At 45.1% G+C, this 22,433-nt stretch overlaps 1 protein-coding gene across 1 annotated transcript in view; it reads right to left on the bottom strand.

Moving 5' to 3' along the window:
- Positions 1–22,433, bottom strand: part of TMEM45A (transmembrane protein 45A) — a 66,017-nt gene that overhangs the window by 28,355 nt on the left and 15,229 nt on the right. The window contains exons 2-3 of the mRNA XM_068270700.1: positions 14,597–14,805; positions 3,716–3,928 (exon numbers count right to left, since the gene is read on the bottom strand). Coding sequence (XP_068126801.1) covers positions 3,716–3,928; positions 14,597–14,786 — 403 coding nt within the window. The 5' untranslated portion in view covers positions 14,787–14,805. The remainder of the gene's footprint in view (positions 1–3,715; positions 3,929–14,596; positions 14,806–22,433) is intronic.

Genomic DNA, 22,433 nt, shown 5'->3' with positions numbered 1-22,433 from the left:
TTTAGGATTTCACAGGTCATTTTGCGACATTTGGTTTAAAGACTACTCCTCACGGTTTAGGGCCCCTAAAATGCTAGGGCAGTATAGGAACCCCACAAATGACCCTATTTTAGAAAGAAGACACCCCAAGGTATTCCGTTAGGAGTATGGTGAGTTCATAGAAGATTTTTTTTTTGTAAATGACAATTGTTTGATTTTTTTACACACAATTGTCCATTTACAGAGAGATTTCTCCCACCCAGCATGGGTATGTATAAAAATACACCCCAAAACACGTTATACTACTTCTTCTGAGTACAGCAATACCACATGTGTGACACTTTTTTGCAACCTAGGTGCGCTAAGGGGCCTAACGTCCTATTCACAGGTCATTTTGAGGCAATTGGATTCTAGACTACTCCTCACGGTTTAGGGCCCCTAAAATGCCAGGGCAGTATAGGAACCCTACAAGTGACCCCATTTTAGAAAGAAGACACCCCAAGGTATTCTGTTAGGAGTATGGTGAGTTAATAGAAGATTTTTTTTTTGTCACAAGTTAGCGGAAAATGACACTTTGTGAAAAAAAAAACACAAATCAATTTCCGCTAACTTGTGACAAAAATAAAATCTTCTATGAACTCACCATACTCCTAACGGAATACCTTGGGGTGTCTTCTTTCTAAAATGGGGTCATTTGTGGGGTTCCTATCCTGCCCTGGCATTTTAGGGGCCCTAAACCGTGAGGAGTAGTCTGGAAACCAAATGCCGCAAAATGACCCTTGAAATCCTAAAGGTACTCATTGGACTTTGGGCCCCTTAGCGCAGTTAGGGTGCAAAAAAATGCCACACATGTGGTACCGCCGTACTCAGGAGAAGTAGTATAATGTGTTTTGTGGTGTATTTTTACATGCTGGGTGGGAGAAATATCTCTGTAAATGACACATTTTTGATTTTTTTTAAACACAATTGTCCATTTACAGAGAGATTTCTCCCACCCAGCATGGGTATGTGTAAAAATACACCACAAAACACATTATACTACTTCTCCTGAGTACGGCGATACCACATATGTGACACTTTTTTGCAGCCTAAGTGCGCTAAGGGGCCCAACGTCCTATTCACAGGTCATTTTGAGGCATTTGTTTTCTAGACAACTCCTCACGGTTTAGGGCCCCTAAAATGCCAGGGCAGTATAGGAACCCCACAAGTGACCCCATTTTAGAAAGAAGACACCCCAAGGTAATCCGTTAGGTGTATGGTGAGTTCATAGAAAATTTTATTTTTTGTCACAAGTTAGTGAAAAATTACACTTTGTGAGAAAAACAATAAAAATCAATTTCCGCTAACTGTTGACAAAAAATAAAATCTTCTATGAACTCGTCATACACCTAACAGAATACCTTGGGGTGTCTTTTTTCTAAAATGGGGTCACTTGTGGGGTTCCTATACTGCCCTGGCATTTTACGGGCCCAAAACCGTAAGTAGTTGGGAAACCAAATTTCTCAAAATGACTGTTCAGGGGTATAAGCATCTGCAAATTTTGATGACAGGTGGTCTATGAGGGGGCAAATTTTGTGGAACCGGTCATAAGCAGGGTGGCCTCTTACATGACAGGTTGTATTGGGCCTGGTCTGATGGATAGGAGTGCTAGGGGGGTGACAGGAGGTGATTGATGGGTGTCTCAGGGGGTGGTTAGAGGGGAAAATAGATACAATCAATGCACTGGGGAGGTGATCGGAAGGGGGTCTGAGGGTTTAGCCGTGATCAAGAGCCCACACGGGGCAAATTAGGGCCTGATCTGATGGGTAGGTGTGCTAGGGGGTGACAGGTGGTGACAGGAGGTGATTGATGGGTGTCTCAAGGTGTGATTAGAGGGGGGAAATAGATGCAAGCAATGCCCTGGCGAGGTGATCAGGGCTGGGGTCTAAGGGCGTTCTGAGGGTGTGGGCGGGTGATTGGGTGCCCTAGGGGCAGATTAGGGTCTAATCTGATGGGTATCAGTGACAGGGGGTGATTGATGGGTAATTAGTGGGTGTTTAGGGTAGAGAACAGATGTAAACACTGCACTTGGGAGGTGATCTGACATCGGATCTGCGGGCGATCTATTGGTGTGGGTGGGTGATCAGATTGCCCGCAAGGGGCAGGTTAGGGGCTGATTGATGGGTGGCAGTGACAGGGGGTGATTGATGGGTGGCAGTGACAGGGGGTGATTGATGGGTGATTGATAGGTGATTGACAGGGGGGCGGAGCCAGTCGCCGGCGGCTGATCGCGTCACGAATGACGCGATCGCCGCATAACCACGCCCGCCGCCGCCACCGCCGATGGGCGTATTGCGGTCGTTTGGGCCCAGCCCTTGCCGCCGCCCATCGGCTTAAGGCGGTCGGCAAGTGGTTAACCACTTTACCCCCGGCGATACGAATTTCTCCATCCCTTTTTCCATCCTTTAACCCCCAGGGACAGAGAAATCCGTACCTTCCGCGCTACCGCCGCTGTCCGCGCTCCCGCCGCTCGTGCACGCCGCCGCCCGCTCGCCCGGAGATCAATGAACAGGAAAATCCATTCCCGTTCGTTGATCTAAGCCCCCGCAATGATCCTCTGCTTCTATTAGAAACAGCGCGATCATTGTGATTCTCCCAGTCTCCTACTGCTTCCTGTAAGCGTCCTTCCGGACGCTTACAGGTCGCATGTAAACAGACTCACTGTGGCCATCTTGTGGCCAAATAGTAAACTACACCCTAAAGTATTTTACACATACAAATACATTGTATTACACAATAAATTAACTCATTACCTCCCACACTCCCCAATTTTTTTTTTTTGTTATTTAAAAAAAAAAAAAAAAATACAATAAAAAAAATAAACAAAATAGTTACCTTAGGGACTGAACTTTTTAAATATTTATGTCAAGAGGGTATAACACTGTTACTTTATAAACTATGGGCTTGTAATTAGGGATGGATGCAAAACTGAAAAAAATGCACCTTTATTTCCAAATAAAATATTGGCGCCAAACATTGTGATAGGGACATAATTTAAACGGTTTTATAACCAGGACAAATGGGCAAATACATTTCATGGGTTTTAATTACAGTAGCATGCATTATTTAAAAACTATAATGGCCGAAAACTGAAAAATAATATTTTTTCCCATTTTCCCATTAAAACACATTAAGAATAAAATCATTCTTGGCATAATGTCCCACCTAAAGAAAGCCTAATTGGTGGCGAAAAAAACAAGATATAGTTCATTTCATTGCGATAAGTAATAATAAAGTTATAGACGAATGAATGGAAGGAGCGCTGAAAGGTGAAAATTGCTCTGGTGTTCAAGGGGTAAAACCCCTCAGTGGTGAAGTGGTTAATATGGTAGGACTTAAAACACCCAGAGTTACAGATTGCCCAGCAAGCTCATGGTAAACCAGATCTCCTAGGAGTGTGTAAGGGGGCTAAAAAGGACCAAAAAGACCTGTTCCAAAAATGTTATGTGAAAAAGAATTCGCACTTCTTAAAACATAAGATATTTGTGATTATTCAGGTTGAAGTGAGCAGTGAGCACATGATGTCTGCCACGATGCATCACTGCTGAATATGCAAACTGTCCCATCGTTGTCATTGTTGTCCCTGAAAGCTAAACACAGAAACCTAGAATGCATTGTGTGAGCTTGTTAATTCTGGTTCCCCATTAGCTTGCTGGGCAATCGGTAAGACTGAAATGATGAGTAGATAGCGACCTACCTTCAATGAATACAGCAATGGCAAGCATTAGCCGATCCATGGCAACGGGGACAGCTTTTGTCGTATGGGTGATAATGTCCACCACCCCGGAGAGACCATAGAAGAAGTACATAGTGGAGTGCTGCCAGTTCATGAGATGGTCCCACTGGTTGTCCTCACGATTGTAGAGCTTGAGATGAGGCCCGTCTGGCACAAACTGCTCCGCCAAAATTCCTGAGGAGAAAGGCAAAGATACAGAGTAGTATCTAAGCAAGTTCAGTGATTTGCCCAATGACGTTACCGTGGTCTCGCCAATAACTAAGCGAGCAGCCATGACTGACAGGGCTGCACACCACTCAGCTGCAGCCATGCCGGGAGCCTCTCTCCTCCGCCTCTCCGTGGGATATGCTCTTGCACAAGCCAAAGCCTGCCTGATGCCGCCCTAAGCCCGGTCAGCTGCCAAGTCACAATAGCAGTGACCGGTGGCAGCAGAGCTCTGCAGGAATGTGGCTTCTACATGTCTGGGGACACAGAGGAGAGAGGGGGACACAAAGGGATGGAGGAGGACACATAGGGACAGAGGAGGACACAGAGGGACAGAGTGACAGAAGAGGACACAGAGAGGCAGAAGGGAACAAAGGAGGACACGGGGACAGAGGAAGATACGGGGCCAAAGAAGGACACGGGGGACAAAAGAGGACACAAGGGGCAGAGAAGAACACAGGGGGACAGAGGAGGAAACGGGCCAGAGAAGAACACAGGGGGACAGAGAAGGAAACAGGGGGACAGAGGAGGATACAGGGGGACAGAGAAGAACACAGTAGGACACGGGACAGAGGAGGACACAGAGGGACTAATAAGAAGACGGGGACAGAGGAGGAAATAGGGACAGAAGACAGCACAGGAGGGGAAAGAGGAGAGACAGACTCCACAGCCTTGGCAGGTGTAGTACGCTCCCGGCGGCGGAGTGTGTGCATGCACACTACCGTTGACTGGCTCAAGTACCTGGACCCATAGCAGAAGATCCAGGTGGCGGAGGAGGACAGAGAGGGAATGATTAGCCTGAAGGGGGCTGGAGGAGCCCCAGGTTTGTATAAAACTTTAATCTGTCTCAGGTTTACTTTGTTACACAGTAGTACTATACTCTACATATGCACTCCCACAGAGCTGCAGGGAATCCACTGAGAATGCTGTGCACATTGAACACAGAGGTGTTGTCTATCACCCATAAACCTGGTTCAGATTGTACATGAAGAATGTGTAATAGAGGAAGAATCGCCTCATTCTCCTGCAGAGTACCTGCACATCACTCTTACATGTACCCACAGTTACATTGCCTAGGGCCTGATCCATGTTCAGATTGTGCATGAAGAATGTGTAATAGAGTAAGAATCCCCCCATTCCCCTGCAGAGTACCTGCACATCACTCTTACATGTACCCACAGTCACATTGCTTAGGGCCTGATAGATGTTCTTTGTTCCTGTCTTCTACAAGTACTCTTACCAAGGACTAATTTTAGTCTATGACTAAAAGTATTAGAGGCAGAAGTTCCGCCGGATATCCAGGTAACTGGTATTGTTTAAAAGGGAATAAATACGAAGGTACCAAAAGCAAAATCCTGGATAAGTGAAGGTCAATGTGGCTGGAGATTTTTGAATAGGAAAATTGATGGAGACGGGGGTTGCGGGTAGGAGTCAAGGGTGGTAAAAATGGAGAATGGACGAATGAAACATGTCTGTATGTGTTAAATTCTATTTTTAATGAGAGTGTGTCTGTGTAGGTTGATTATATAGGAGTGAAAGTTACCTCTGAATGGCTCAGAAAGGAGTATTAATAAATAGCATGAATAATGTAATAAAGGAGTCCCTCAACGTTAACCTATGATGACAGTTCAGCTCAACCCGGGAGCATGGCAATGAAGTGATGTACTTATAAGTTGAGCTTGTGAATGATCTGAGGTTTAAAAAAAATAAATAAAAGGGAATAAATATGGCAGTCTCCATATCCCTCTCACTTCAGTTGTCATTTAAAATTCCTAAGCGTTGGCAGTTAAGAGACGCATTTCATGTTACATACTTTCAATAAACGAGACTATAATATGCAAATTAGAGGAGTCGCTGGAATCCTAACCTGAGGAGTCGGAGGATTTTTGTACCGACTCCATAACAGACATTTTTTTTAACATATGTTGTTGTAATTGTTCATGATGAATTGTACTTGTCTAGTTTAAACATATTTTTTCCATAAACATATAGTAATGACAGCAATTCTTAATTGCACTTGTTTGTTTTTTTTTACTTTGCACCTGGCACTTTGGGAATATGTGTAATGATTTACCTTAGGATTTAAAGGCACAGAGCACTTTCTCTGTCTCTACATGCTGCTATTCTGATTAGTTGCTGCTGTTCTATTATTGGATTGTCTTGACTACACTCTTGCACTTTATCATTCACTAGCACTGGCTAGCACTTATTTTTTCCTCTTTGTTGAGGCCAATTGATACAGAATATAACTATACACTTTACATAGTATAAACATAGATTAATTTGGTTTGCTTGCTACTTATCCACATCAATTGTTTTAGCATATTTATTGTTGGTGATTACTAGTGATAACATGAGATTTTTGATGCATTGTTGATTTTTCTGTGAATACCTCAATGCTATTTTTGGCTCTCCACCACCATTTGTTTTTGATTTTTTTGATTGTTTCTATTCACTTTTGGAGGGAGACGTCCATTAAAGGGGAACTGAAGTAAGAGGTATACGGAGGCTGTCATATTTTTTTCCTTTTAATCAATACCAGTTGCCTGGCAGCCCTGCTGGTCTATTTCTCTGCAGTAGTATCTGAATAACACCAGAAACAAGCATGCAGCTAGTCTTGTCAGATCTGACTTTAAAGTCTGAAACACCTGATCTGCTGCCTGCTTGTTCAGGGGCTATGGCTTAGACCTGGAACCCACTGAAATCAGCAGCGTTTTGTCTGAGCGGTTTGCAAGCGCATTCATGCGCGTTTTCGGTCGCGTTTTGCAACATTGTATTTATTTGCTCAGTGGTTGCGTAGCGTTTTGCGTTTCGCGTTTTTATCCTGATTGGTCCTGTGAATTATTTTTCATTTTGTTACAGTGTGCTGAACCGCAAAACGCTAGCAAAACCGCTCAGTTTAGGTTTTGCTGAGCGTTTCCGCTAGCGTTTCAATACTTAACATTAACACTTAACTTGAACGCTCCCAAAATGCTGCAGGTCCTGCGTTTGCATTTCAGGGAAACGCAAACGCTCCTGTGGAAGTTGCCCCATCCATTAACATTAGCCCAGCGTTTTGGCAAAGCGCTAGCGTATCGCAGCGCTGCCAAAAGCGCTCCTGTGGGTTCCAGCCCTAATAGTATTAGAGGCAGAGGATCAGCAGGGCTGCCAGGCAACTGGTATTGCTTAAAAGGAAATAAACATGGCAGCCTCCATAAAACTCTCTCTTCAGTTCCCCTTAAATAAAAATGTATGTAATTGTTTAGTAAGCCTCTTTTTTCACAGTGCAACGTTAAAGTCGCACGTTAGAAAATGTTTCAACGCAGACTACCGCACAGCAATACTAAGTCTGTGTGACATTCACAGTGCACACGTTGCGTTTGTGTGTAACGTGTAGCATTATTAGAAAGTGCTGCATGCTATGCGCTATACACGTTATTAACTGCGGTGGACTGTTTGCACATGCTCAGTAATGACCTAAAAGCATACTTTTCATTGCCTGTATGCTCTACTGTATGCGACCATAACGGGGCATTAAGTTGTGGTGCGACTTTTTGGGGGCGTTGCGGTGTAATTTGCATTGCGACTTTAACGTTGCATGAAACCGCAACGTCCTATTGTGAAAGAGGCCTTAGGCAAGTATGTTTTCAGGATTTTTCTGGGGCACATCAGGGTTAGAGATGTCGGTGAATGGTTCCCGAACCGTTCGCCGGCGAACATCTTACCCTGTACTACTTCCGGGTCGCTATGACCCGGAGTAGTACGCCTGCGCTGGCCTAGCGGTGCGCGTCCTAGATTGCGCTCCTGTTGCCAGGCACTTTCTGCGCATGTGCATGACGTCATGAGTGAAGTCACGCTCATGCGCAGAGAGTACCGGGCAACAGACGCGCGATCAAAGACGCGCACTGCCGGGCCAGCGCAGGCGTACTACTCCGGGTCATAGCGACCCGGAAGTAGTACAGTGCCCATAGAGATTCGCCCGCATACGGTTCGGGCCATCTCTAATCAGGGTTGCTTTTTTTGCTTAGTTTGTACCCCATCTCTTTACTTCCTGAAGATATTGCTTCGCTGCTTCAGCACATCAAAGTGCAGCCAGCAATGGGGATACACACGACATACACATGCGTGTTAGCACACACGCACACACACATATGGACTCCATTAGCCACCAGCTTTACATAGTTCTGAGAGTCCTCAGCACAAGATGCCATCTCTGCTGATGATCTCATGTGTGCCCAAGTGCCGCAGTGTTTATAAAGACTTCCTGCAGTCCCCCCGTTAATGGAAAACGCAGACACAACGCAGCGGAAAGTGTGAGACTACATGACAAGCTGGGGGGGAATCGGGAAACACTTTTGTGTACTCTCACTGCTGAAAACTTCAAAGGATGTAAGAAGTCAGTAGCTAATTCAGTCCATCCAAATCATCAGATTTTAAAGCAGCAGGGACAGCCATACTATCCCAGGAAAAAAACACATATATAAGTGGATAAATACTTGTACTACTTACATAGCATATGGATTGTACTGTCCACATTTTGATTTAAGTGTATTCTATAGTAAATAAAGACAAAATTGTTCCAGGCATATTTTATCTTTACTACCTCTGACTGAAGCCAATCCTGATGTCATTTCCTCCCTTTCTCGTTTTTTTCTCCTAGAAACTGCACAGTCATATCTAGCTTGCTTTGTAAACACATGTGAGCACAGCATAGATCAGATTTCAGCAGCCTCTGCAGAGGGGTCAGGTGTATTTCCCTTCTCAGCCAATCAGTGGGCAGCGAGAATGTGGGAGGAGAGATAACAGGCTTCCCTCTCCCCGGCAATGTACCAAATATAGCCAGGCTGACTGAGATAAGATTCATTACAGCAGAAACATTTATGATATTGGATTGCTTGAAATGCAGACAGCATGTAGACTATCTAATAAACACAGAGCAGTCGATAATAGTCATTTGATTTTGTTAATGGCACTCAAAACCTGAGGTGAAAATAAACTAAGATAAACAATTGTATCTATCCTCCTACTCCTAAAAATGACGTATTTTGAATCCCACTGTTTTATTTTCTGTGTATCAATTAAAAAAAAAAAAAAAAAAAGTATGGTTAACCTCCTGGGCGATACAATAATATCGCCATGGGGCGGCGCAGCACTTTTTTTTTTAATCAAGTAGCTAGCCTAGCGTTCAGAACGGGATTTCCTGTTTGGCTTCCCCCGTCGCCATGGCGACAATCGGGATGACGTCACCGACGTCAACAACGTCGTGTCGTGACGTCAGAGGGAGTCCTGATCCACCCCTCAGTGCTGCCTGGCACTGATTGGCCAGGCTGCGCAAGGGGTCGGGGGGGGAGCGGCACGGCGGGTAGCGGCAAATCAGCGCAGAGTGGCGGCGATCGGTATATACACGCAGCTAGCAAAGTGCTAGCTGCAGGCAACAAAAAAAAATTATGCAAATCGGCCCACCAGGGCCTGAGAAATCCTCTGCGGCAGTTTACCCCGAGCTCAGCTCGGGATTATCGCCCAGAGGGTTAAAGATGAACTTTACATAAAAATAGTAGTAGGGAGAAAAAAAAAGAAATCAATAAACTGCAGAGTGAGAAGTTGAGAAATAGAAGAGAGATCAAGAAATGGTTGGTATTCGCCATGTATTTGTTTCTGTTGTTTGATCCACCCTGAACCTGCAGGTAATCATCTTTACTACTGTCAGGCAAGAAAAAAAATAGACAGCACCAACTGTTATTATCTATAACCACACCCACTAACAACGTGATTGGCTAAAAGTGCTCCGCACTTATCTGCCGGCCCAGGATGCAGAGGGTGATCTCAATGTCGTCTCTACTGCGCCTGCACAAGCACTGTGCTCGCGCAGGCACACTAGAGGAGGTCGGCTGCTGCACCAGGAGGGACCTCCTCTTCCATTTATTTCCCTGCCTAGCTGCTTATCAGAAACACCCTCTGATTACTTGTGTTTACAAGCAAGGCTGAGGTGACTCAGTGATTGGATGTGTAAATAAAAAAAAGACAGTGCAGTTCCTAGTATACACCTCAATGGGAGTGTCTGAAGACTCTGGGAGGAGGGCAGCTAATGAATACACAATGAACAAGAGAAGAGAGGAGGGAAACAAGAGTCAGGGAGGATATGATGTCAGCATTAGCTTGGCAAGATGGCCACTGCCTAGAATAGGATTTTCTGCTTTTCCTTTATAAAATTCACAGGAATCATTACGTGGATAGCACAATACATCTGTTATGTAAGTAGAAGTAGTATTGATCTACTTATATAAGTGTTTTTTATTTCTAGGTTAGCATGGGTGTCGCTTGTTCTGGCAATATATGTGTTTTCCCATGTTTTATACGAATTTTTAACATTCCGTTTTTTCCATGCGTACAAATGAAGTTATGCTTTTGCTGTGTCATCATCATTGCCTGCCGGCGCTACCTGGGCCGGGGCCAGCCAGGCCCACTGGGCCTGGCTAGGCTGGCTCAAACTCTAATCCTGTCAGTGTAATGTCCATACTATATTTATATTGCAGTAACATCTTATCAAGCACTTTACAGAGTGCATAGTCAGGTTCTCGGAAGAGCTCACAATCTAATCCGACCATACTCTTACTGAATCTTCTCAAAAAATAAGCATATTGTGAGAAAGTTCATTATTTTCTGTAATGTACTGATAAACATTAGACTTTCATATATTTTAGATTCATTACACACAACTGAAGTAGTTCAAGCCTTTTATTGTTTTTCTTATTGATGATTTTGGCATACAGCTCATGAAAACCCAAATTTCCTATCTCAAAAAATTAGCATATTTCATCCGACCAATAAAAGAAAAGTGTTTTTAAAACAAAAAAAGTCAACCTTCAAATAATTATGTTCAGTTATGCACTCAATACTTGGTCGGGAAAAGCTTTATGGAGATGAAGATTTCATTTTTCAGCACGACCTGGCACCTGCTCACAGTGCCAAAACCACTGGTAAATGGTTTACTGACCATGGTATTACTGTGCTCAATTGGCCTGCCAACTCTCCTGACCTGAACCCCATAGAGAATCTGTGGGATATTGTGAAGATAAAGTTGAGAGACGTAAGACCCAACACTCTGGATGAGCTTAAGGCCGCTATCGAAGCATTCTGGGCCTCCATAACACCTGAGCAGTGCCACAGGCTGATTGCCTCCATGCCACGCCGCATTGAAGCAGTCATTTCTGCAAAAGGATTCCCGACCAAGTATTGAGTGCATAACTGAACATAATTATTTGAAGGTTGACTTTTTTTGTTTTAAAAACACTTTTCTTTTATTGGTCGGATGAAATATGCAAATTTTTTGAGATAGGAAATTTGGGTTTTCATGAGCTGTATGCCAAAATCATCAATATTAAAACAATAAAAGGCTTGAACTACTTCAGTTGTATGTAATGAATCTAAAATATATGAAAGTCTAATGTTTATCAGTACACTACAGAAAATAATGAACTTCATCACAATATGTGAATTTTTTGAGAAGATCCTGTATATCCTACCATATCATTATGTATTTATATAGCACTGGAATATACTCCAGTACTTTACCACGCCCCTCCTTTATTGGTCACGCCACCTCTTTTGGGCCACGCACCCCATAAATGTTTCGCGCCGCAGCACCTAGCCCCCCTTCAAAATTATCCAGCACCTGCATAACACCCCCCAAAAAAAATTCCTGGAGCCGCCACTGTTAACCAGCATGCAGAACCGGAAAGTCTGAGCTCCTGACCTACATACTTGCGCCAGGTGAATCACAATTCCAGCCCGGAAAATAGAACATTTTAGAAGCTGTTTGAGTTGGCAGCCTCCAGAGGTCCCTAATGCAAGATATATTATAATGTAAGCTTATCTTCTGTTTGAAGAGAAACTGTGGTGAATATAACATAATTAATACAACTGCTTATCTTTTTACAATATTCTGTTATAGATTACTTAGGCAGTGTTTGCCTGTTGCAAAATCTTCCCTCTCCCTGATTTACACTCTGAAATATATCACTGGTGGTGACATTTTTAGATCTGGCAGGTGATCTGTACGGAATGTTTGTTACTGAGAGTTCTATGCACAGAGGGAGATTCTGCTTGCTTGGCAGTTGGAAAAGGCCATTTATTTCCCACAATGCAATGAGGTTCCCAGACAGCAAACTGTCAGGACCAAGGTTGTGACATCACACTGTGGGGGGGGCTTAACCACAATATCAGCCACACAGACCCCAACCTCCCCCTCCGCCCCCGATGATCTATTCAAGAAAAGGTAAGGATTTCTTGCGGGAAAGGGGGTATTGGCTACAGATTGGGATGAAGATCAATCCTTGGTTGAGGGAATAACAGGACATTCTTATATACCTGCAGTGTTCAGAGCATAGCTCTCCACTGTTCACTGTACCTCACAGAGAGAAGTGTAATAAGGGATTGTCAAGCTGCCATAGAATCATAATTTGTAAGTTCCAGCACATTATCAGCAGATGTCTGGGTTGCTGCTGACAAAATGTCAATCATACGACCCCAGGGCCGAGTGGGCCAACAGGGTCTTATGCATAGCACCGCCCCCCAGCACGCCCCTCACACAGTGACGAACTCCCTGCTGGACAGAAGGTTCCTCACTGGCATTCCTGGGTTTCCCTGTCACATTCCTGTCATTTCACACATGCGCGTTGCACCACTGCTGATGTGGTAAGTGTGCTAGGCCCCATTGCCTTGCCGATGCGTTACCATGCGGTAAAACGGTAACACAATGCAGATTATCAATGCAAGTGTAAATGGGGCTTGGATGTACCAGTGACTTACTGAACACTATAGAACTAAGTAGGTAAATAGTACACAAAGATAACCCTGTTAAGGGAAAAAACTGACATGTTTCACTTCCTTAATTGGAAGCTTCATCAGGGGAAAGTGCTAAGTGCAAGAGTGCAATACTCAGCCAGGCTGCTGAACTTATCCTATACGCTTTATTAATGAATTGACTGTATACTGTGTATATTATGTATTTTTGCACTGTTGCACTTTCCCCTGATGAAGCTTCCAATTAAGGAAGTGAAACATGTCAGTTTTTTCGGTGTATGGTTGTGTTTTATTTAGTAATATGATGTCTAAGGAATGAGGTTATATCTCCTCATGTATGTATGATTTATCAGTTCACCACATCATAAATCCTTTCTTTTCATTAATGTTAGGCAGCAACTCCTCTATGGTTTTAAAGAGGATCTGTAACCTCAAAAAATCCCCTGGGGGGTACTCACCTCGGGTGGGGGAAGCCTCCGGATCCTAATGAGGCTTCCCACGCCGTCCTCTGTCCCACGGGGGTCTCGCTGCAGCCCTCCGTGCAGCCGTGACGTAATATTTACCTTCCTGGCTCCTGCGCAGGCGCTCTGACTGCTTTCCTCTCCGAACTACACGGAAATACCCGATCGCCGTCGGGTCTGCTCTACTGCGCAGGCGCAAGTTTCCGGCGCCTGCGCAGTAGAGCGGACCCGACTGAGATCGGGTATTTCCGTGTAGTTCGGAGAGGAAAGCAGCCACAGCGCCCCCGCTGGAACCAGCAAAGGTAAATATTGATTTTACAGTCGGGCCTGTCGCCGGCTGTTCAGAGGGCTGCAGCGAGACCCCCGTGGGACGCAGGACGGCGTGGGAAGCCTCATTAGGATCCGGAGGCTTCCCCCACCCGAGGTGAGTACCCCCCAGGGGATGTTTTTGTGGTTACAGAGTCTCTTTAATGATACATTAAAAGCTATGTTTTATTGGTCCTTAAAGCGGAATATAACCCAGCATTTCAACTTTGCGCTAAAACATTATTTACAGCATATTATATGCAACATTTTTTTTACTAGACCAGCATTGGAAGGGTTACACACAGAGCTTTAAAGTTCCTTGGAGAGAAATGCAGATGCATCCGAAGTTTAGATAGATACATTTAAGTAAACACAATGTAACAAGTGGTGAATTTGACATACTCTGACTGTGCAGGAGCTCCCGGACACAGAGACAGAGTGAGTCACATTCCTCACTTGTTACATTGTGTTTACTTAAATGTATCTATCTAAACTTCGGATGCGCCTGCATTTCTCTCCACAGAACTTTAAAGCTCTGTGTGTAACCCTTCCAATGCTGGTCTAGTAAAAAAAAAAATGCTGGTTGCATATAATATGCTGTAAATAATGTTTTAGAGCAAAGTTGAAATGCTGGGTTATATTCCGCTTTAACAGTGTTATCTTTGTGTACCAGTGACTTCTCTGGCCAGTAGGGAAGCTCAGGACCTCACCCCACATTACTTTGATTTTTGTTTCTGGATACTGCACCTCTGCAAGCACTGATTATAATGATATATTATGGACTCCTTTTTTATTTGTCCAGATTCGTGACAGGAAAGGTAAGGCGAGTTTTCTTTACTTTGCTGTGTTGTAAATCAAGTTTCCGAGTACAAAGTACACAAGTAAACCGCGTCTAATTGTGAGTAAACACAGTAGAAGCGTCAGAATGACTACCTGGAATCAGCAATGACTATCACAGTCACATGACACCTGCGGCTCTTATCGCAGCTATACAGTAACCTTAGAGCCTAGAGATTGATGGTCTTAGTAACGGTCACTCTGACTGGAAACTGCATAGAAAGAACAAACACAGAACAATGGCTTGGCTTACCTATTAATGCAAATATCGCTTTCACCGCCCCTTCGATCACCTCCACCCGCTGGAAGCCAAGCTTGGAGCCAAACCAGCAAATCTTTCGGTGTTTCCTGCAGGCATATTTCAGGGGGTACTTCACCGACCACCAGAGGCCAAATATGAGGAAGAAGCTTCCTGGCAGGGCGTGGCCCTTAAAATTAGCCATAGACTCCCCCGATCAAATGCTGTAAAAAGAACGCAAAGATTAAAGCTTGAACTGCAGGTAGACAATAAACATTAAATGCATAACAGTGGCATAACTACAAGTCATGGGCCCCTCCAGAGAAACTTTGATGGGGCCCGCTAATGTTCACACCCATGGCCGGATTTCTGGCAAGGCCACCTAGGCCATGGCCTAGGGCGCCAGGATGCAAGGGGTGGGCTGTGGGCAGCAGGCTTTATTGGCAGTTAACCTACCGAACATCCACCGCGGTGGGGACTCGGGAGCCGGACCTCCCATTTCTGCACCCTGCACAAGCATAGACAGACACTAGCCTTTAGCAGTAGCAGCCAGACCCAGTCTGTGGCCTCCCTGCTTAGCTTGTATATAGCTGGGGGTGGCCGGGTCTGGCACTCAATCAGGGGATGAAAAGGCTCTTTCAGTAAACACAGTAGATCCAGGATTATGTATCTCTGTGTGAGGCTGGCTTCCCACCACATGATGTGCCCATGCGTTTGACTGTGGATGAAGGAAGACTTGGAAGCTGGAATCTGAATGGTCCTAGATGCAATTGGTCAGGGACGGCTGGTGATAGTGGGCCTTCGGCGGTAAAAAGTACAAATCCGGCCCTGTTCAAACCCCTTCCCTTGGTGCCCTTCGCGGCCTGGAGGCCCATCTCACGAGGGTCATAAAGCAAGTGTGGCCATCGTGATCTTCACAACCATAACAAGTGTAGCCACAAAACACCTGATCTGAAGTATTGTCCGCTGTATCGGAGGAAGGGAATGCTAGTAGCCAAAAGATTTAAAATTCAGTCCAGCAAGTCATGTGTATAATAAAGCCCAAAGACACATTGCATCCATTATTGTCAGTTCACATATTCCCTCAGTGGTTGGATAGCTAACTGATCTGGGCCACACACTGGGGCATTTCAGCATGACCAGGTGAGGAGTACAAAGACAAGTGTGTCTTGCCTACTGTGAAGCATGGTGGTAGGAGTGCCGTCGTTTGGGACTGCACGAGTTCTGCCGCCACTGTTGAGCAACCGATCATTGAGGAAACCATGAATCCCAACATGTACTGTGACATACTGAAGCAGAACATAATCCCTTCCAGACACACCTCCAAGATGACCACTGCTTGCTAACGAAACTGAAGGTAATGGTGCTGGACTGGCCAAGCATGTCTCTAAACCCTATTGAGCATCCGTGGGGAATCCTAAAATAAAAAGTGGAAGATCTCAATGTCTCAAGCATCCACTAGCTTTGGTATGGAGGAGTGGAAAGGGGTTACATAGGCAACTTGCGATGCTCTAGTAGTGAACACTGACTACTTTACATTGCATCAAAAGTATCATATCTTTAGTGTTGTCACATGAAAAGATAATACAGTAATAAAATATTTACAATTATGTGAAAGGTGTACTCCCTTTTGTTAGGTACTGTATGTTTATCTTATCGTGTCACATGTCGCTACAGGTACACTTTAACCACTTAAGGACCGGGCTGTGTTTTAGAGATCTGTGCTGCGTGGGCTCTGCAGCCCGCAGCACAGATCGTGAATACAGCAGGGCGATCAGACTTCCCCCCCTTTTTTCCCCACTAGGGGGATGACCTGCTGGGGGGGTCTGATCGCCGCCGCTCTGTGTGGCCGAGCGGGGGGCTCCTCAAAGCCACCCTCCGCAGCGTTTTCCGCCCTCCCTACCTCTTCCGCCCTCTCACTCTGGCTGGGAAGTGCGCAGGACGGATATTCGTCCTGCGCATTGTAGGATAGGCTTCCAATCAGAGGCCGGGGATCGCCGATCTGCCCTACGGCGCTGCTGCGCAGCAGCGCCGTATGATGTAAACAGCGGGGATTTCTTCCCCGCGTGTTTACATTTTGCCGGCGAGCCGCGATCGGCGGCTCTCCGGCTGGTCACAGAGACTCCCTCCGTGAACTGACATGGAAAGGCCGCTCTGGAAAGGCCGCTCCATGGCAGTTTCCATGGCAACCCACTTAAGACCTGCTGATGCCTATGGGCGTTAGCTGGTCGTTAAGTGGTTAACCGCTTCCCAACCACAGGTTTTTCTTCCCTTAAAAACCAAAAAAGAAGGTTCTGCGCACAAGCTGTATTCAGGAACTATGCAATTTTTATTGTCCCATCATACACAATAGACAGCATCTGACCGTTCTTGCCAACAATAGTTTCAGGGCCAATCCAGTCAAGTGACATACAAGTATTGTTTCGATTAGATGCTCCTCTCATTAATTCACCAATAACTTTATCGTTACTTATCACATTGAAATGATCTATATATTGTTTTATTAACCAAAAATTAGGCTTTCTTTGAGTTGTATTTTTTGCTAAGAATCATTTTATTTAATATGCATTTTAATGGGAATAATAAGAAAAAGAATTGAAACAAATCGTTAGTGGAAAAGGGCCCATAAGATGATGACGTGTAGGCTGATTGTGGATTAAACAACACAAACAAATTACATGACGAATATCAATCATTTCTTGATCTCTCTTTTACTTCTTAACTTCTCACTTTGCAATGTATTGATTTGTTTCCCCTTTTCGCTAAAGTTCCTCTTTAAAGAGAGTCTGAAGCGAGAATAAATCTCGCTTCAGACCTCCTAAATAGCAGGGGCATTTGTGCCCCTGCTAAAACGCCGCTATCCCGCGGCTGCACGAGGGTCCCTGTCCCCCCAAATCCCCTCCGTAATGCGGGGGAGCGCTTCCTGGTTGGGGCAGGGCTAACCGCCGCAGCCCTGCCCCACGCGCGTCTGTCAGCGCGTATCTCCGCCTCTCCCCCCCCCCCTCTCAGTCTTCCTTCACTGAGAGGGGCGGGGGAGAGGCGGCGATGCGCCGCTGATAGACGCGACTGGAGGCAGGGCTGCAGCCGTTAGCCCTGCCTCCAGGAGCGACCAAATGCACGACCAAGTCGTGCTGGGGTGGGTTTGGGGGTGAAGGGACCCCCTTTGTGCGGCGCGATAGCGGCGGTTTAGCAGGGGCTCTGAAGCGAGATTTATTCTCGCTTCAGAGTCTCTTTAAAGCAATAAATAGAATTGTTCTATGAATAACTCTATAAAGTCCTGGTGAAAAGTTACAGTGAATAATTGCTGTGGACTGAGAAACAACAGAAAGTTACATGATTCCTCTCAGAGATAGAAGGTCATGTGATATAATTGATGTCACTTCACAATTCCATATGACACACACAGACTTTGAACCTGAACTATGTTCAATATACTGCTGAACTGAGGCCATAGAAACAGGAAATCCATATTGTGCTTTCTGTGTTTACAATGCAAATGGCCTCTGAGTGGTGATCAGAGTGCAGCGTGGAAATCAGATGAATATGTATCAGTAATCAGCTACAAACACATGAGAGAGAGGGGGGGGGGGAAGAGACAGAGCGGACAGCCATGGCAGGCACAGTCCTCAGGGACCCAGGACACCTCGGTGCTAAGCACAGAACATGTATCTCAGGAAACCCCTACTGGGAGAGATCTGGAGGCTGCCACTGCTGAATCGTAAAGGACCACTATCAGAAAATCATAACATTTGAAATGCATGTAAATACATACAAATAAGAAGTACATTTCTTCCAGAGTAAAATGAGCCATGAATTACTTTTCTCCTGTGTTGCTGTCACTTACAGCAGGAAGAAGAAATCTGACAGGTTTTGAACTAGTCCATCTCTTCATGGGGGATTCTCAGCAAGGCTTCTATTCGTTATAAAGACATTCCCTGAAAAGGATTTATATAAAGATGCTGGCCAGCCTCCGTGCTCACTGCACATTTTTGGGGGGCAGTTGGACAGAGCAACTGATATTCACTAAGTGTTTTTGAAACTAAACAAAACCATGAGAATCCCCCATGAGGAGATGGGCTAGTCCAAATCCAGCGCATGCGCAGTACCATCTTCCCCCTCGGGCTCCGGAGGAAATAGCAAAGCCCAATCGGGACCGCTGCACTGCGCAGAAGCAAGATGCCTGCACCTGCGCAGGAAAGCGGTCTCAACTGGGCTCTGCTATTTTCACCGGAGCCTGAGGAGAGTCGGTACTGCGCATGCCCTGGATCACAAAGGTAAATATTGCCGTCTGCTGTTGTCCAGGAGTCGCCGCGCTGGATCCGTGCTGCACAAGGGAAAGGGGGGAGGCCCCATTAGGATCCAAAGGCTTCCCCCTCCCAAGGTAAGTACCCCCCAGGGGCTCTTTTTTTTTCCTTACAGGTTCTCTTACACACAGGGACATTACAGGCGCACGTTAGTGCGCCTGTAACGCTCCCCCAACGCACAGCAATGTAACACAAGTGGGCTGTTCACACAGCCCACGTTGCGTTACATGTAACGCTGCGCGTTCTCCCGAAAGTGCAGCATGCTACGGCGTTAGAGCGGCTATAGCCGCGTTAGACTGTTTGCACATGCTCAGTGGGGGGCAGAGAGGAGGCGGGGAGAGCCAGCTACAGTAGCCGCGCACATGGCTACTTAATATTCACTGCACTGGCGGCCGCTGATTGGCCGGCGGGACCACGTGATGCGGAGTGTCTCGCTCCGCATCACGTGGTCCCGCCGGCCAATCAGCGCCACTCTGGGAGACCTTATAGGGATAGAGCCGCCTAACGCGGCTCACTCTACCGTCCTATCTTGCAGCACCATACGTTGTGTTAGGTGCACGTTATGCGACCTTAACGTGGCACCTAACGCAACGTCTTGGTGTGCAAGTAGCCTTAAAGTGTAACTGTCGGGCATAAAATCAAAAATCAATTCTTTATTTGTATCTGGTAAACTAGTAATAAGGATGCTAACCAGGCAATCCAAAAGTTAAAATCTCTATTACTCCTCTTGTTTATAAATGATCATTCCCCAGTTTACCTGACTCTTGTTTGGTACGTTGCCGCACAAAGGAAGTTGCAGGGCATGCTGGGTTGTCCTTTTTTTGTTTCTGTACATTAGTTAAGTCTGCGAAACAAAAAAAAAAGACAACCCAGCATGCCCTGCAACTTCCTTTGTGCGGCAACGTACCAAATAAGAGTCAGGTAAACTGGGTAATGATCATTTACAAACAAGAAAAGTAATAGAGATTTTAACTTTTGGATTGCCTGGTTAGCATCCTTATTACTTGTTTACCAGATAAAAATAAAGAATTGATTTTTGATTGTATGCCCGACAGTTACACTTTAAAGGACCACTAACGCAAAAAAAAAATGTAAAATGCATTCATACAAAATGCACATTTCTCCTAGAGTAATGCACTCTAAATGACTTATGCCGCTGCCACTTACAGTAGGTAGCAGTGATATACAGTAGCTAAGATGGTTTGGGCCACAGTGCAAGTTTTCCATTACCCCCCCCCCCCCCCTTAACAAATCCTGCCAGAGACAACCTCAAAGAGGTGTAAGCAGAGAAGGGATTACCACTATTCAAAGCATATATAGGAGTGATCATAGCCAGCAAAGCTTCATTGAAGAGTTAATAGTGCTGTTGACTGAGGTCTCCTAGTGGGCCCCTCTGGTCCAAGGTCCCTGGTGCGGTCACAACCTCCTCATCTCCTGTTGCTGCGTCACTGGTAGGTAGTAAAAATCGGACAGATTCTGGATTAATTAATCTCCTCATGAAGGATTCTCGGTATCTCTATTCTTTACACAAACACTTCCTGCAAATGATCTATGCAAAATTGCTGGTCAGTCGCCCTACTAGTTTGCGCACTATTTTGGCAGTCGAACTGAGTAACTGCCATTGAGTAAGTGTAGCAATTTTCCATGTATCCCTATGGGTTGCGTTATAACATGGATGTGAACTGAATCATAGGGGATAACACAGGAAATTCCTTCTCATCAGTTGTCTGATGTGTTATAGCTGACAGCAACTAGTTCAGTGTAAATCCAGCCCTAAGAGCTTTTGTAAATAAAGGAATGCCTGAGAATCTCCCATAAGAAGGTGGAATAGCCAAAAATCTGTCAGACTGTTAGGGCTTGTCCACACTAAAATCGCCATAAAAGCGCTTGTGCAATGATTCCCCATGAGAGTGTTCACATATGAGCGGTTCGATTACAATCCGCTCACCAAAGCGATGCCTGTACCATTTTCGGGGCGATTTGCATCAATGGAGGGTATAGGGAAGTCACAAAGCGCTTGAAAAAACGCTTTGTATAGAGATTTCCCCAGCGCTTTCATAAATAAATACATTGTATTTATTCATTACCAGGTGAAAGAGTTCATTTCCTGTCTGGCGTCAGGAAGTGAAAAAACGAATAGCTCTGCAAAAGCGCCTAGAAAAGCGATTTAGACAAAAATCCTGAATGCGCAGGTAAGTCCGGGAGGCGCTAAAAAAAAATTTGCGCACAAAATCGTAAAACGCTGGTGTCAGCATTTATGTTGTGAACAAGGCCTTACTAGCTACTGACAGCTAGTAGGAGGTCCCTTTTATCCCCCTATACATTCCGAGTGGTTTGGGTCACCCTGAGCTGCTTGGTTACTCTGTTGTACTGGTCCAAGCCCTATTTCATACAGCCATATCAATCCCTGCTATGTACTGATGAGGACCAAAAGTCCGAAACAGGCTGTCTACATGTGGATTTGATATGGCTGTGTAAAATTTAAAGCTATAGGCTTGCTATACACCAGCGGTTCTGGATGCTTGCTTGGCTTACCAAGGGCGAAAAGGGATAATTTACATATTCAGTAGTAGTGCATTGTGGGTAACCACAAATGTTCACTTATAGCTGAATTATTGCAGATTTCCTTCTGTTTTAAGAAGGCAAATACACCTATTTAAGAAACAAGTAATTTATAATGCATTTGACTCTACTTAAAGGACACCTGATGTGAGAGGGATCTGGAGGCTGCCAAATGTCTTTCCTTTTACACAATTACAATTGCCTGTCTGCTCTGCTAATTCTCTGCCTTTTTTTTATTTAGCCATAGACCCTGAACAAGGGACAGAGCAGATGAAGAGTCTCATATAGGTGGGGGAATGACCACTGCTTCCCTTCCAGGCCCCCCCCCCCCCCCAAAAAAAAAAAATAAACAGCCCACACCATTTACAAACCTAAGGCTGCACAAACACAGTGACATGAATTGTTCACTGTTCTGTGCAGCACTACAGAAACGTGTCAGCACTATAAGGGCAAGCTCTTTTGATAGGTTTGTGTATTTTAATGCCAAGTTCCCTTTAAAGCGGATCCGAGATGAAAAACTAACTATCACAAGTAACTTGTCTATATATCTTATCTACAGTTTAGATAGTTTAAACAGCAGATCTGCTGCAAACAGCTTCAACAGTATATAATTATTTTTCCATTGATACAATGAGAGCAGCCTGCTTGTAAACATTAACACAGGCAAGCTGATCTGCATCTCCACCCCTCAGCCTGTGAAAACTTCACTCCCTTCTCCTCCTCCCTCCTTCCCTCTGCCTCTGAAATATCTGGCTAGTAACACCTCCTCCTCCTCCTGCCCAGACTGAGCTCCCATAAGCCCTTGCTACATGGGTCTGAGTGCCAAGGCACTGGAGAAGCTGTGGGCGAGGCTTGTTTAGTTTATAGGGAATTAGAGTATTAAAACAAAAAAGTATTTGGCTTGAGGAATGCCCTATAAACTATATGTAAGGAACACAATTATGGTAATGAGTAAAAGTTTATTTCGGATCAACTTTAAAAAGGAA

Source organism: Hyperolius riggenbachi, chromosome 2 (assembly GCF_040937935.1).
Source record: "Hyperolius riggenbachi isolate aHypRig1 chromosome 2, aHypRig1.pri, whole genome shotgun sequence".
NCBI lineage: Eukaryota > Metazoa > Chordata > Amphibia > Anura > Hyperoliidae > Hyperolius > Hyperolius riggenbachi.
This window is presented reverse-complemented; position numbering and strand designations above follow the sequence as displayed.